The sequence below is a fragment of the Oculina patagonica genome, chromosome 14 (assembly GCF_052425735.1).
Source record: "Oculina patagonica isolate OP01 chromosome 14, crgOcupat, whole genome shotgun sequence".
Classification (NCBI taxonomy): Eukaryota; Metazoa; Cnidaria; class Anthozoa; order Scleractinia; family Oculinidae; genus Oculina; species Oculina patagonica.
Genome location: NC_135771.1, coordinates 2,672,905 through 2,690,112, shown reverse-complemented (window position 1 = coordinate 2,690,112; position 17,208 = coordinate 2,672,905). Strand labels below are relative to the sequence as shown.

Below are 17,208 nucleotides of genomic sequence, written 5' to 3'. Positions count from 1 at the left end.
TGTAAGAAAAAAATTAATGTGGTTTTAGGCAAGGATAACCTTGAGACATTATGCGAGTCAGCCACCGCCCCTCTTGGAGGCGACCTCTCAGCCCTGTGCTGGGGTCATCTTGTGGTTTGCACCACTCCATCACATTTGTATAATGAAGTCATTTTATTGAAAAAGTGACAGCTCGAAAATAGCTATTGATCCACCACCTTTCACATCTAACACTTGAGGTAAAATGTAGAGCTGTCCTCTCCCAGGATATTGGTCACTTTGATATTCAAGATGCAAGCTTGGTGATCAGTGCTATTGTAAAGGTGGCTAAACAGAGGAAGTGTCCACAGGGCAGAATATTAAACATTCAACATCTCACCCAGGGCTAATCAGATAAAAGTATGTTACCTTTGATAGCCCAGACATCACAGGAATTAGCCTTTAGTCTTGAAAACAGACACTAAGATAAAATAAAAAAAATTACAATTAGAGCCAGTCTTCATCTCAGTCAAAACAACAAAATATTAATTGGACAGTCAAGTACTTTATAGGATCATGAAATCAAATTAATTAGCACAATTTATTGATTAAACTATGTTTTCACCTAAACAAATATATATGCATGTACAGTACCCTAGCACATAAAGATAGAGATTTTTTAAACAGCAAACAAAGCTTACACTTCATTACTTGACAATTAGCTTTATTTAATCTTGGTACTAAAAGAAATTAATGATAACAATCTTTTATAATTATTATTATTATAATGACAAAAACTTACCAAGTCTTGTTACAAATGTCTTTTGACATCTTGAACCCAGACATGAATACTGCAGCTGACTAACTCACTGAACCTTTAAAAATATAAAATACCAACAAATGTATTTCAAGGACTGCATTAGAAATGTTTTTGTAAGAATCAACCAGACACAACAATATTGTTACCATGCAAGACAAATTCACAAATTTAAAGCACACAAATCACCACATTAACAGTGCTCGAAACTAACTTTTGCGAGTGGTCTTCCATGGACAAGTGAAGTGAAGTTTTTACTGGTCCTAGAGGAAACTTAACTGGTCCCATATTAATAACTTGCTTTTACAAAGAACACAGTAAGTACGGTCCTTACTGTGTTCTTTATAAAAGCAACTTATTATATGGGGCAGCCTTGGATCAGGAATATAAAGAACAAGATGTTTTTCTTCTAAAATGTGTCTATAATATTAACAACTTTTCAAATAAAGTTATCAGAAAATCAACATAGTCAGGAGTGTTCATTCTTTCAGTAAACAGCCTTAACAGGGCAGAGTTAATGTTCAATAAAGTCAATCCAGGTAGTTTACAGGGCAGAGTTATGTTCAATAAAGTCAATCCAGGTAGTTCGGTCGACGAGCCCTCTGGCTTTCTTGCACCCAGTGCAAAATTGCTTTTTCAGCAAATTCTTTTCTCTATGCTTCTTTAAAAGCCCTTTCTTTTCGCGCTTTTTTGGCTTGGGTTGGTTCAGTTGGTTCGGAATTCTCGCAGCCTTCGCAACTTTCTTGAACATTCTTCTCATTAACGGACTCTGTTTGACCTGTCCTTTTGAAGTAGTTCTGTAACGAAAAAGCTTGGCGAGCTGCCATCGTTGTTGTTCAGGTTTTAACCGCCAAATATGCAAAGAAGAACTCACAATACGGAACCAAACAGCTGGATTACACAAGTTTACCACGCGATCACAACCCCCTGCAATGTTGATGCCTACGGCGCATGCCTCTGGATTTCTCGACCCAGTTTCTAACGAATTTCAAAATGGCGTCGAAGGATAAATGAGCGATCGTAAACAAGAGACAAAGCATGCAATTAATAGTCATTTTTATTAACTCAAGATATACAAAATCAAAGAGTAATGAAGGGAAGGAGCAGTGTACTCGTCCACGAGCAAGAGTAAGTGGAAATTTCACTCGTCCGCTGGGAAATTTAACTCGTTTTTGACGAGTGAACGACCGTTAGCTTCGAGCACTGAATCATTAAAATTATTTTTGACAAATTTGTGGACACAGGTAAGAGGGTTAGGCGAGGGTTTGCTTTGTAGGTGGGGAGGGGTACAGGGTTTTCAAAACAAGCCGGCGACTGCTGGAGTTTCACCGGCCGGCTACTTGATTTTATCTGGCCGGGTAATCGCAGTGTAATAGCAGTCAGCTCACGACAAACAAGCTCAGCATTGTCTCAGCCGCCTCGTCTTCCAGCTGCTGACACATACTACAAGAGGGTGGTAAAGGGGATTTTTGTGACCTGTCCTTTTTTTTTTTCGTGTGAAAGGCGAAATGCCTATTTTTTTCTTGTGAATCATGACTTTCATAGAAGCCGTGAACATTGATTTTCCAAAATTATCTCTTTTATTTTCTGTGAAGCGTGAAATGCCAATATTATATTTTTTGTGAATTGTGAAAGGGCCATTTTATTATCCGTGAAATATGATCTATACCCCTCACCCTTTACAACCCTCCTACAACACATTTTGAAATCCCTGATGATGGTACAAAAACATGAGCCAACAGGAATACGGCAATAACCTGAGATCATGCCCTCCCTCCCTTCTTTATATCACTCCGGGAAGGGAGGGCATGATACATTTACTTAAATGAAAAATACCAAAATTGCAGTCAGGAGTTGACATTAAATAAATGCTCTTTATAAATTCTGACGCTGACTTATTTGAGCGTAAACAACACTCATAATCTACTCAAGAAGTTTCGACCAAATAAGTCAGCATCAGAATTTATAAAGAGCATACATTTACTTGTCGGATCGTATGTAAAAAACCCGGATTGGTCAAGAAACAATACTCAATGAAGCGGTGTGGACTGATTGGCTGTCGTATTTCAACGAGACTTCCAGTCAGAAACTGGTGGTAATTGAACGGCTTAGAAGTGGCGTGTTTACTGCGAGGATGAGTTCTCTTCTACGTTAGCTGAAGCCCTGACAAATTTCAAGTGTAATTCTCTGAAGGCAGAACAGATAGACTGTGCGATAATGCGTAATTTTGTTTCGAGAAGATGTTTTGGCAGTTCTTCCAATGCATTTCAGGAAAAGTTTAATTTACCAATGAAACAATTTTCCAGAGGTGTTGGAATGTTTACAAACGCGACACAATCCTATCTGTCGTGAAACAAACAGCTCTTGTCGGTGAATTCCTTGTTTTTTCTTTCTTTTGTGAGCTGTAATAAAGGGACAGCGTCTACAGCTGATATATATATATATATGTTTGCAAGCGCCATCTCACCATGCTACTTACATGTAAAGCATTTTTATTTCAGCACAGTGAAGTTTTAATACAGGCTGTACATCCACAATTATTCTGCAGACATTTTTCACCCCTCATGTAATCCGAGTCCAGAATTTGCCGCCAACTACAAAGAGTGGTTTGACAGCTCGACAACACCTTAGTTTATTTATATCAGGACGCGGTTGATGGCTGGTTAAACAAATGTATCAGGCGTTCTTTTTTCCCTCTCCCTTTCGAAAAAAGAACGCCTGATCACAGGTTATACGACAACAGCCTTCATACGCATTTCGGCCCATACAGAGCACAGAGCACAGAGCAAAGGACAATAAAAAAAAAAAACATTCTATGATCCACTAAAAGCAATCTCATGACAATCGCTCACCTTGCAATACTTAGCCAATTCATAAATTATCAACTTTGTGAACCATCTGTCTAGTAACTATATTAACCATACTGGTTAATATAGTTATGGTTTGTCATAACTTCTGCTGCTATTCTTCCTCAGTGGGTTTTTTTATTTGATTTGTAGATAATCGGCATGTTGCAAACAAATTAATGATAAATTGTGGCATAGCACCTCTCACACAATCATTTGTACAAATATTAAACTGCAGATTCTGCCTAAATTATAACTTTTAAAAAGTTGCAATGAGGCGTGAAAATGCAAATACAGAGATGTTTATTATCATTTTGCAATCAGAGTTTCAATGGCGAATTTTAATTTGTAAGTTTCCTTAAATAATGACATCCGAAAAGCAAAAATTACTACTTTCCGTAGTAGCAGCTACATGCGGGTGCTACCTAACTTATTGCAATCTCTTCACACTGGTTCCAAGAAGGAGTAACGTGGTTAGTAATTAATTAGGATGGTTCCAGACCGATGACCATACACAGGACTGGCTGAAATAATTGTTAATGGCTACATTCTTACCCCATGTTAACAAGTCTAAATTTTCACAATCATTTTGAAAAATGTGAACAAAGTAGTCGTGCCAACAAAACTACAGATTGGGTGAATACCTGCTCTGTCATGGATGAACATTTGTTTTGGGGCGGAATATCAAGTTCACTAAATACTACATGCATAAAGACAATCAACAAGCAAGCATGGCGCCATTTTGAGATAAAGACGCTTTTAATATAACTTGAAGGTAAATTGGAATTCTCTGATAAATTGAACTAAAGCAGATCAGTTCCTGGTTATTTATGACTCTTCTGATTGTACTTAACAACAGCGCGTGCAGCACACAAGAATGTTTGCATTCCTCCGTCACTAGCTAGCGGTCAAACAAGCAGTGAGCGCTGTGATTTTAATAAGCTTACATTTACACAATTTCTCTCGACAAAACGTTAACAATCATTACAACAGACATAAAGATTTATAAATATCTTAACACTTGTCTAGAAGCTACAATGAAATGTAAGAGAATCAAAACAAAGAAAACTTTGGATGCTTAAAGTAAACCTACCTGATCGATCGTCACACCGAGCAACAACGCTGACTGTTTTCACAGCCAAGCAAACGTTAATTTGACGAGAAAGCTACATGATGACAAGCTTGGTGAAAAGCTGAAATCACCCCATGGTTGCAATTTTACCAAAAGCCAAATAAACTCCAGTAAAGTGTCCTTTCCAGCTGAAGAGATCAAGAGGACGAATTCAAACCTCACTTCCTGCTTTGACGGGCTTTCCCAAAATTCCCAGGACAGCTTTCGTTTTCCAAATATGGACATGAACCATTTTTATTGGTCTATTCAGTGTCACATGTCCTAGACGTGAAGAATTGGAATGGCTCGGAGAATGGACTCACACACAAGGATTGTAGACTTACTATGAACTTAAGATTGCGACTACAATCTGTACGATATGTTAACCTTGGACAGCAGATAAAATAAATTTCACGAGAGGCGTCAACGTTGCCTTCAGTTTGCGACTGGGTTCTGTTTTTTTTTTCAATAACCAAACAGCAACAAGACTGGCAGTACAAGTGTTTGAAATCTCAACCGTCCAACCGTGGACATATTTCATTACTTCCGTGTTAATCGGTGAAAATTTCATAATTGATCATAACCTTTTTTATTTTACGTTTATGTAACAAAAAATATTTCGCGTTTTTTTCCTGTAGAAAACATGAATTTTGATAACTTTTAAAAAGAATATCGCGAAAATGGACTGTTACTGAATACATGTCAAGAAAAAAAAACTTTACACAACGTTTTGATATCAAGCACTGAGCAAATTGTTTTTAGACCAATAGCAATTGTCCTCATCATCATCCAATCAGTATTTAGTTCCTTTAGTTCATCTTTAGTGCACTGACATCATCTAAAACAGCTTTTAGCGTACCACCCAATAAAAACAAAAAAGTTAAATTTTTTTTTTTTTCTTTTCTTGTCTTGTCAACCTGTTTCAACCTTCGACTTCAAAGAAAAAATCGCAAAGACAAATGTGACTTGGGTTTCGAAAAAAAAATCTGCGAAATTGCGAGAATGAAATGTCACACTTTCCGGCAATCTTTTTTTTTTTAACTAACATTACAAGCGTTTTTCGGAGTGTAAAGGGTTACGAGCGACGAAAGAAAAACGCGAGGCGCGTGTTGCTTTCTTCCTCCCATCTTACGTGGGATGCGTGTCTCGACCATCGCGCCCCGAGTGTATTATTAAACCACTGTCAAGCACTTCTTCCAACTGCAAAGATTGTGAATCGATATGAAAGACGCGAGGAAAACGCGAGGTGCGTGTTGCTTTCTTCCTCACATCTCGCGTGGAATGCGTGTCTTAATCATCGCCCCCCCAGTGTATTAAACCACTGTCAAGCACTTCTTCCAACTGCAAAGATTATGAATCGTTATGAAAGACGCGAGGTAAACGCGAGGTGCGTGTTGCTTTCTTTCTCCCATCTTACGTGGGATGCGTGTCTCAACCATCGCGCCCCGAGTGTATTTAACCACTGTCAAGCACTTCTTCCAACTGCAAAGATTATGAATCGATATGAAAGACGCGAGGAAAACACGGGGCGCGTGTGGCTTTCTTCCTCCCATCTTACGTGGGATGCGTGTCTCAACCATCGCGCCCCGAGTGTATTTAACCACTGTCAAGCACTTCTTCCAACTGCAAAGATTACGAATCGATATGGAAGACGCGAGGAAAACACGGGGCGCGTGTTGCTTTCTTCCTCCCATCTTACGTGGGATGCGTGTCTCAACCATCGCGCCCCGAGTGTATTTAACCACTGTCAAGCACTTCTTCCAACTGCAAAGATTATGAATCGATATGAAAGACGCGAGGAAAACACGGGGCGCGTGTTGCTTTTCTACTCCCATCTCGTGTTAGCTGCTTGTCGAACTCAACCATCGCACGTATCATGCGCCCCGCGGTAAGCCCAGTAAAAACCTGGCTAATGACTTGACTGATCTAAGTTAAAAGACTGTTAATACTTTGAATCAACAACTGTTGTAACCTTGGGATGCACTTTAGTTTACGGTTTTCACACCTGGTTAAAACTTGAGATACCGTAAAATCCCGCCTGTAATCCCTGGGCTTATATAACTTCGTATTAAAGGGGCTCCGGATGGGCTTGGGGTGAGCTCATGATATCCGGGAGGAGCTTATAAGCGGAATAAAGAAAAAAAGTTTCGAAATGAGTTACAGCAGTGTTGATCGAAAGAAGTTTTTTATTTGTTTTTAATATTAAGCTTTGCAACGTCTTGATAAATCAAAATCATATCAACATTCAGAACAATTTTGGAAGAGAGCGGCATATTTCAAGGCGGAAAAATGAGCCCGCGCTCCTCCCCCCGAAAGCACTCTCTCAGGGAGGAACAAAGTCCGGACTCGGGAAGGCGGCGGAAATCGAGCCTATACACAAGCCGGCGAACATAACATGAACATTGCATGATGGAAATCACGTCAACAGCCAAATCCTGTGCTTATGCTTACCTCACGCCTGTTGACACTCGTTAAATAAGCACAAGCACAAGAAAGAAAAAAAGACATTCTATTTCGCTTCACGCCAATCTCGTTCCCAGAGTCCACGTTCCACTTGAGCAGCCATCAGGTAACGACTCGATAACGACGGTCGTTTCCCGTCCCGCGGGAAAAAGGAAAACGCGGGCTCTGGGGACGAGAATAGCTTCACTTCACACACGAGTTCTTTTATGCTTATCGCACAAGTGTGAACCAGGCTTTACAGGGATCGGGAGAGACGCCGTGTAACTATAAATACTTGAGAAATTTCTGATTGGCCGCTTCTTGTATACAAAGCCTGACGAAAAACACTCCAGAAAGTTTGGGGGAAATCGAAAGTACTTTTTCGAACCGAAGAGCTTACATCTTACATAAACTTGCGAATTCACCGACCTTTTTCTCGTGTTTGCACTTCAATCAGGCTATTTAACCTGGATTTAAACACACGCACCATTTACCTTATGGTTACTTATTTTCGTGGGACTCAATTTTCGCGATTTTCACAATCTCGCGAAATTGAGGACTTGCAAACATTTATTTTTAACGTTTATTAACATATTTTTAATGTTTTGGCCAAATCGCGAAATTAGGTCCCGCGAGATATGCCCGTTCCTTTTTCGCGAAATTAAGTTCCCGCGAAGTAAGTCTATTTCTTACATCGTGATGAAAATGCCGCTCATAGGTTACAAATCTAACAACGGTTGTTGAAGTTTCGCCTACGGAAGTTATATCTGCTTATACTGGAGGAACTGACTGAATGTCTGTTTAAGGAAGAGATCTTCGTTTATGGGAGCAGTCCATTAGCGAGCTGTACTATGTTGCGCAAGAGGCATATCCCCTTTAATTGTCAACATACACTTTCTGCTTTTCCGTTGGTGGAGCCGAAACCATTGCAAAAGAAAACCTTTGTACAACAAGAAGTTCAAGGAATGGATCACGATATTAATTCTCCTTACTGATCGTTATACATTCCTCTTAATGTTAGTTGTGAGAATTTAGTGGTACATCAAGACAATATCTCCAGTTGATGATTGTCTTTATTCTCATTACCTGACTGCTTAACAATGTATTGATATTGGAAGGAGAAAATTGATCTTGATCACTCTTGGAAATTAAACGGTTAACTGCTCCTTCTGTGAAAACCAACATCAACAACAAACAGACAATAAAACTAACAATGATTTTATTTACATACTGAAATTACATTTTTATCCGAGTTGTTTCTCAACAGTCCCAAGTACTTTCATTGTACTTTTTCTTTGTACTTGGTATTTTATGTCAATGAATGTTTCTCAAGTCTCTTGTTCTGATACAAAACCATTAAAAACGCTGGAGAGAAAAGTTCTAAGTATCACGATTACAAAAACATTGCTAAAGAGCAATGAAAGTCACTTTGTGCCTCCTAGTATTACAATGCTAAATATAATACATCTAGTTTTGATCCTCAATATCATAACAGTTCAGTTACATTAAGGAGTGGATCAATCAATGTTTATTTGAAATACTTTCCTTCAGTGTTCTTCGTTTTTTAAGGTTTTTGCTTTAATGTAAAATCAATTCATTACCAAGTTCCTAAGAAAAAAAAAGGCAATTGGTTGTTTGGACAAGCTTTCCTGGATTGACTTTCTTGGTATCACACATTACAATGTAATCAGTGCAAGAATCACACCACTTGACCACGCATTCAAATTACAATTTGGCAAGTTTCTTGGGTAAAAAGAAAAAAAACTTGCTGCTTTCCCTGCTGGTAAAAGCTTTTAAGATTCGGTTAGTTGCCATGAAGACATCAGTGTCAAGTGGTCTTGTTTTCAAGAAACACCACCTCCCCCAGTTTATAATTAATGGCTGACGTACTCCTTAATACACCTGACAATTACAGCAGAGGTGCCAGACATGGACAGCTGCAACAAGCAGTCACAACTTTACATTTCTAATTACAAAACGAAACTTGAACAATGTCTCTTGTTTCACAGATTAGAAACAAAATGCTAATGTAAAATATTTCTTAGAAAAACAAGATATTTTCTCATTATGTATACACTATTTACACTGAACTATATTGTAATAAACAGGTCCGAGATAATTTCTCGTCTTGTGTACACTATTTACACTGAACTGTATTAACTAACAAACAGGTCCGTTTAGGAGGCGTCTACTATACTGAGAAGGAAAGGTCAAGGGGTAGCTTCAAAAGTCTACCTAGTTTACAGGAAGTCAAGGCATGATGTCGAAATAGTGGTTTTCGGTCACGAACGTAAATTTTTAGGGGGGGGGGGGGTAGCTTGTGCTCTTACGACAGCCCCCCCTAAAATTTCTAGATCTGTCCCTGAGATGCACTTAATGATTCAATTTGAGACAATGAGTACAACTAAGATCAACGGAAGCTTTTCCGATGCACTCACAATCCTGTCTCTTAGAATTTCAAGACTGAGTCTTATTTCCATACGGCATGTTACTTAGTTACATCATGTAACCTGATGGCAACAACTTTTGCTCGAACAACTTTGATTGGACAATGAAAATCTGAAACTCTTTGGGTACTTTTTCAAAAATTTGCCAAAAACAGCAAACTGGACTGATGGTTCCTTCTCATCACTGCCTCACCATGATAACGGACCTGCCTAAACTAAAAACATATTCCTGAAGGTTTTAAAAAACTGTTAGCATCCGTTTTTGTAGCAGAAATGAAACACTTGGATTGGTTTCTGGTCGAAAATGTCATTGCCAACTTTGAATCAGTCAATTTTTCAATTCCACTGCCATGAACATAGTCAACTGGAAAGTAGCAACAGTTGGAGAGGAAACAAAGTAACGGCCCTCATGGACTCAGAACAGATCACAATATTTGTTCATTCATAACTAAATTAATACTAGCTTGCAATAGACGTTCACAGGCAAATCAATGAAACAAAGCTTCTTGCAGTTATATTTCCGGACATTTGTCCTTATTGCAAGCCAGTTTGATTGTATAAGAATATGCCAGATTGTGTGACTTTTCTGAGAATTATTCTACAACGGCTTAACACCACACCATACAGTGAATTCTTTCCCAAAGAGAGTTTTGTGAGGGATGTAACGCAATGCAACGGTTCAAATTTATTTTCCTGAGCAGACAACAGTTCTACTTTTCATACCACATACGAGTAGTTCTTCATTTTTCCCAGGGTTAGGTAAGCGCGTTAGCACATGTCTGTGGATGAATTTCACCTTGTGCGATGCACCTCCCTATGCTGGGTGATCTCCGCACAAGCTCACATGTTCACCAACTCAACTAACCTTAAGAAAAATCTTGGACTTCTTTCAGTCTACTTAATAGTCTAAACTATTTGAAATGCAAAACATCCTGTAAACTGACAAACCTGTTTAGTATTGTACAGAGTTTCACACAGAAAAGTGCACTGTGTAACAAAACAAACTGTTTAGCGACACAAATTTTCGAAAGAAATTGCCTAAAAAATAAAACAAGAATAATGTTTGAAGCCCCGCCACCTTGCATGCACCACCCCCCTGTGAAACATTTTCCCCATACCACTGTTACCACTGTTGCGCACAGTTATCCCAACAGCCACGATAATCAAAATAAACGTCTGATAAAAGTACTTAAAAACTATAGGCTCTCATTACTCAACAGCCTGAACTGTTGTTTTCGACTGATAAATTGAAATTGATACCAATAAAAAAATTATATTCAATTGTGTGGTGTGTAAATGTACTTAGAAATGCAAATGCTAGACTGGAATTTGCTGACAGAATGATAGTTTTCAGCACTCAATGGACTCTCCATACAAGCTTACTGTTAGATTAAGAGAAGTTAGTGACTTGCAGTTCGCCAAACATTTACTGAGATCACATCCAAGGAGTTTACTTGTATCACTGTAGTAGTTAATTGTTAAACTCAGAGAAGCTATTGTGTCACTTTTAGCCAGACTGTCGCACAAATTATTTAACCAGTCTTCACTCATGCCACTGTAGTCGTTCAATGTCACACTAACTGAAGCTAATGACGTGTTTTTTGCCAAACCATCACCCAGACCACTTGCCCAGTCTTCACTCAAGTCACTGTGGCTGTTCAATGTAAGACTAAGTGTAGTTAATGACGCGTTTTTTGCCAAACCATCACCCAGACCACGTACCCAGTCTCCAGTTGAGCCAACGTAGTTGTTGAATGTAACACTAAGTAAAGTTAGTGACGTGTTTTTCGCCAAACCATCACCCAGACCATGCGCCCAGTCTCCACTCATGTCAAAGCAGCTGTTGAATGTAAGACTAAGTGTTGTTAATGACGTGTTGTTCGCCAAACCATTATCCAGACCACGTGCCCAGTCTCCACTCATGACACTGTAGCTGTCGAATGTAACACTCAGTGTAGTTAATGACGTGTTGTTCGCCAAACCATTACCCAGACCAAGTCCCCAGTCTCCACTCATGTCACAGTAGCTGTCGAATGTAAGACTCAGTGTAGTTAATGACGTGTTGTTCGCCAAACCATTACCCAGACCAAGTCCCCAGTCTCCACTCATGTCACAGTAGCTGTCGAATGTAAGACTCAGTGTAGTTAATGACGTGTTGTTCGCCAAACCATTACCCAGACCAAGTCCCCAGTCTTCACTCATGTCACAGTAGCTGTCGAATGTAAGACTCAGTGTAGTTAATGACGTGTTGTTCGCCAAACCATCACCCAGACCAAGTCCCCAGTCTCCATTCATGTCACAGTAGCTGTCGAATGTAAGACTCAGTGTAGTTAATGACGTGTTGTTCGCCAAACCATTACCCAGACCAAGTCCCCAGTCTCCACTCATGTCATAGTAGCTGTCGAATGTAAGACTCAGTGTAGTTAATGACGTGTTGTTCGCCAAACCATTACCCAGACCAAGTCCCCAGTCTTCACTCGTGTCACAGTAGCTGTTGAATGTAAGACTCAGTGTAGTTAATGACGTGTTGTTCGCCAAACCATCACCCAGACCAAGGTCCCAGTCTTCACTCATGTCAATGCAGCTGTCGAATGTAAGACTAAGTGTAGTTAATGACGTGTTGTTAAGGTCCCAGACTTTACTCATGTCAATGCAGCTGTTGAATGTAAGACTTAGTGTAGTTAATGACGTGTTGTTCGCCAAACAATTACCCAGACCAAGGTCCCAGAATCCAAACATGACATTGCAGCTGTTGAATGTAAGACTTAGTGTAGTTAATGACGTGTTCTTCGCCAAACCATTACCCAGACCACGTGCCCAGTCTTCACTCATGTCACTACAGCTGTCGAATTTAAGACTTAGTGTAGTTAATGACGTGTTCTTCGCCAAACCATCACCCAGACCACGTGCCCAGTCTTCACTCATGTCACTGCAGCTGTCGAATTTAAGACTTAGTGTAGTTAATGACGTGTTCTTCGCCAAACCATCACCCAGACCACGTGCCCAGTCTCCACTCATGTAACCATGGGCAGGGATGACAAGACTAAGCTTCTTTTTGGAGGTGTCTTTAAGTTTCGATAAGACAGAGGTTAATGATTGAGAAACGTAGGTAGTGGAAAAATTGAGGTCTTTACAAATCCATTCATCTGAAGTCGAGCTAGGGGCAATCAAGGCAAAGGAACATCTTTGGTTACATGATAACTCCTGAAGAGCACTGTTTCCCTCTTTGGTCAGTTCTCCCCAAATGTTTATACTCAACGTGGAGAGGGTCTTGCATAGCTTTAAATGCCTTAGAAAACAGTCCGCGACATCATCTGATACATTACCATGGATGTTTAAAGTGACACAAGAAGTTGAGGATTCCATCAAGAGTTTACAGAGAGCTTCTGCCCCACTGCAACTCAACTCGCCCCAAAGGCTTAAAGTTAATGACTGCAGTTTAAATGCACGACAAAGACAGACCACCTGTTCCTCTGTTATGTTTCCAGTGACACTTGGATGAACTGTGACTGACATCAATGGCTTTTTCGCCACGAGTACATTCTCAGTGATAGTCACCCAGTTGTCAGGAAGCTCTCCAAACACTTTCACTTTCAAAGAATTCAAAGAACTGTTTTCCAGTAAACCTTTCTTCAAGGAGACGGCACCATTGTAGCTAAGTTTTCCATAGACAATCAGAGTAAGGGACTTTAAAATGCCTTTTGCTGCGAGTCTTTCACGAACGGCAGTCGCTTGAGAATCCGTCATCTCTCCATATATGATGAGGACAAGAGAGGTTATATATTTGTTTGATAAAACATTTTTCAAAGTCTGCATTGCAGTATTACTCGTTGAACTATAAATCTTGAGGACAACAGATGTCAGTGGTGTATCTGGTGACAATCCAGTTAGAGTAATGGCCCAAGCTTCATTCTGCTCATCAGCCAGTTTTAATGTTACAGTAGTCGCAGTCTTACTTGCGGCTAAAGTGAAATCAGGTCTCCAATAAGTATTATCATTGATACGTTGTAATAACTGATCAGTAAAGGAAGTCAGAGTCGACTTTTTAGACAGTGCTGTAAACAAGGTATCTGCCAGGGGTCCAACCGACAAAAAGCCAATAGAAAAGGAAAGTGTTCTTAAGTGTGGCCAGGATGCTAGGAAATCAACAACTGTATTAGAATCTGTTAACTTTGTTTTGATTGTCACAGTAAGATGAAGAGGGTGCTGTAACTGTGAAAAGCTCTTGCAGGCATTCACAACTGTCAAAACACCAGTACAACCGTTGCGACTACAAACCAAATCTACAGTCAGTGGAAACGGGATGAAGGAACAAAGAGCCATTGCCACTTGTTCTGCATTTCTACTTTCATTGAAACTTTCTGTAAAGAAAGTCGCCTCTTCCTTGGAGCACTTGTTCCAGTCCCAGTGTTTACTCTTAAGCATCTTGCCAATCTGTCTAAAAAGAACACTAGCATCATCACCCAGTATACCAGACACAAAGAGAAACACTTGTCGGTATTTGCCCGTGATATCTTTATAAAACTCTAACTGAAAGTCAACATTCACTTCCTCTTTGAGTATCTTGTGTGCGAGATATAATGCAGCCAAGTACTCTTGGAACGTTTTATGAAAGAAGTGATACTCGTGCTGTGGGTTTATCCTCTTCACACTGGCTTCCTTGAACACTAGGCCAATTTTGCGAGCTGCCAGATCTTTATTGTTACTTTCAAATCTTGTCAATTCTTCTTCACAAAAAGAATGCCGATCTTTCTGTAGGCATCTCCAAGCTAACTCTCCTAATGTTAGTAAACTATCTTCAAATTGCTTCTCTAGAGCTTTGTCGTCATCAGGAACTTTCAATTTTTGCTTTGCACAATATCTCCTTAAAAGGCACCTGACAATGATCTGGTAAAGTTCTGTTCGACTGGAGGGAAGGTCTCCTTGATACTGCTCAAAAACAACACAAAGAAGAAGCAGATTTAACGGATTGCTTGGCAGTGCATGTAGGAAAGTGTTTTCTTGGATTGCTTTAATCAGCCTTTCTCCCTTTGACAAATGCTCTGGCCCAAAATGCCTAAAATGCTTCCTGATGTAGTCAAAAGCATCTTCTTCAGTAAATCCTTCGATTTGCAAAAGAATGTCAAAGTCAACCTGCTGTCGCACTACAATCCCTCTTTCTTGACGAGACGTTGCCAAGACATAGCAAAACGGTAAAATTCTTCTGTGAAGTAGTTTATCTACATGTTGTTCAGCTGTCTTAGAAAGCTCATCAAGGCCATCCAAAATGATTAAAATCTTTTCCTGGTTATGAACATCCTTGATGTAATCCATTATCTCTTTTTTGACCTTGTCATCCGTGTCTTCAGGGAGAAGTTGTTCACTGATCACTTCCATTACGTCTCCATTAATGTCTCGGCATTTCAGCAGTAGCATAAGTTGAAATACAGGGAAAGAAAACTCATTTGGGATATTTTCATTTGCCCAGTCATACGAGAGTTTTTGACAAAAAGTCGTCTTTCCAATTCCTGGACTTCCTTCTACTAGTACCATGGCATCCTGACCTTTGTTGAGAGTCTTGAAGATGTCATACATGTTCACTTCATTACTTTGAAGCTGAAAGTCTGTTTTTCTTCTTGAAACGATTGACAATCTCGTGTAAACCTCTTCAAGCGGTAACTTAACGGTGTTCTCCCAAAGGAGTGGTTTCAAGAGTGACCGTCTGTTGTATTCAGCTTTAAGAATTCTGAGAAACACAGATAGACCATGGCCTACGAGAAAATTAAACAGAACATAAACAGCACACCTCAATATCCTCCTAAGCTTCAAATACCATTCTGGGGGAGATTGTTTAAGCTAAGTCGCTAAGTGCATAGCCAAGTACAAGCATGTGGTCAGCTCAGTATACAGTCAGCTGGTCAGTGGTTCCACCTCCACCCCACCCCCCTTCCTTCCCCCCACCCCGTATTTTGGTGGTAGTTGAGCCATTTGTCCAAGTTCCAACCGCACCACCTTCCTTTTCTTCTATACTTTTTCTATCATGTAGTCACTCTGATGGGTGCCTGGGTGTGGGGTCTCATGGCTGGATTTAGGGAATTCACACCTGTGGTATCAGTTTTTCATCTGGAAGCTGAATGATCGCAGGGGAGGCCTTTCGAAAATTCAGGCACCTACTGTCCACATGCCGATGCAAGGAAGGGTAACAAAAATGTAGCTTATTGTCAACTCATTGAAAGAGCAGAAAAGTGCAATGTACAAGCATGCGTCACATGCTAAGAGCCATATAAATTAATTAAGTAGAAACTCAGCATGTTTCTATTGAAAATCTATGAATCTGATTGGGTCTACCACTGTACGGCATCAAACCTGCATTTCACCATTTCAAGGTTTTGTCTACAAAGTGGTTCAGAAGATGTACTAAAAATAAAGGTTGACTGTCTACATTCGGTCTGCAGTATCATTATTTTTGATTGGTAAAATAGTTCTGCCCACTCACTTTGAGTTTGATGACTTCTTTGGAAAGTGGGTTCCCTGTGAGTTGGAGTAGCTGCACCAAAAGGCAACTGACTGGATATCACTGATGAATGTGGCAAGCCATAACCAAAGGAGCCTTGCACTGAAAAAAATACCATACGATTAGTAAACTATTATCATGTCAGTCTTCCAAGATTTTATCATTCTGTTTATCTGTTTATTATAAGCATATATTAAAGACTTTAGACTTGACATGTTATCTCGAGTCAGACAACCCCTTGGACAATTGTCTCTGTAAAAATCGCAAAGAATATTGCCTGATACATAGTTGACGAGGCCAAGGGCAGAGTAGACTAAAATCAGGCAATATTCCTTAAGGTTGAGCAGGATAATTGTTTTATGATTCAGCAAATTGTCAACGAATATTTTACAGCTAAAAATACTGCAGTTATGCAACACTTTGCAATGAATGATAAATAACAGGATTATGTTGGGTGCAGATGCCAAATAACAACGACTTTCTTACCATATACAATTTGTTAAATACTGTAATAAAATTCAATAATAGTATTAATAATTAAAAGACCACAGAGTTGACATGGTAAGAATTTTCATTTTCATCTTTTCGAGCAATTCAAAATACTTGATCCCTTAAACTTGCATGAGTGCATGGCATTGAAGGTGTTCAATAAAATGGATAGCCTTAATTTGCGTTCCTTGTCAATATTATTTTGTTGTGTTATGATAGCATTTTTAAATATTTGTCCATCCTGATACTATATTCAATCTTAATTTTTTACTCATTACAACTAAAATATATATCAACAAAGAATACAACAAACAAGAGATATGTACATAGTGTTGTACATGTACTCTTAATTTACAAAATAATACTTTCAATCTTTTTACTAAATTTAAATATTGGAAACCAACAACATGATCTTTGTAGCGCCTTTGATGGCAACTTTCTGAAAAGTATCATATCACCAAAATTTTAAAATCTCTTTGAGTTACAGCCTCAGAGAGAAGGTAAGGAGATTCGTGACGAGGAGCCACAAGCTCTTCAAGTGGTCATGCATTTACCAATAATAATTGTTGCAATATTATTGTATGAAAATAAATACAATTTTTGTA

At 39.3% G+C, this 17,208-nt stretch overlaps 2 protein-coding genes across 7 annotated transcripts in view; both read right to left on the bottom strand.

The window, feature by feature from the left end:
- The window catches only part of LOC144637528 (uncharacterized), a 65,480-nt gene that overhangs the window by 11,762 nt on the left and 36,510 nt on the right, over positions 1-17,208 (bottom strand). For 3 of the 6 annotated variants that reach the window (XM_078496604.1, XM_078496605.1, XM_078496606.1), the window contains exons 1-2: positions 761-852; positions 388-439 (exon numbers count right to left, since the gene is read on the bottom strand). The exons of the other annotated variants lie outside the window; for them this stretch is intronic. In XM_078496604.1, coding sequence (XP_078352730.1) covers positions 388-405 — 18 coding nt within the window. In that variant the 5' untranslated portion in view covers positions 406-439; positions 761-852. Of the gene's footprint in view, positions 1-387; positions 440-760; positions 853-17,208 lie in introns of those variants that run through there. 6 annotated transcript variants of the gene reach the window in all.
- The window catches only part of LOC144637526 (uncharacterized), a 117,829-nt gene continuing 108,997 nt past the window's right edge, over positions 8,377-17,208 (bottom strand). The window contains exons 22-23 of the mRNA XM_078496597.1: positions 16,097-16,216; positions 8,377-15,371 (exon numbers count right to left, since the gene is read on the bottom strand). Coding sequence (XP_078352723.1) covers positions 10,972-15,371; positions 16,097-16,216 — 4,520 coding nt within the window. The 3' untranslated portion in view covers positions 8,377-10,971. The remainder of the gene's footprint in view (positions 15,372-16,096; positions 16,217-17,208) is intronic.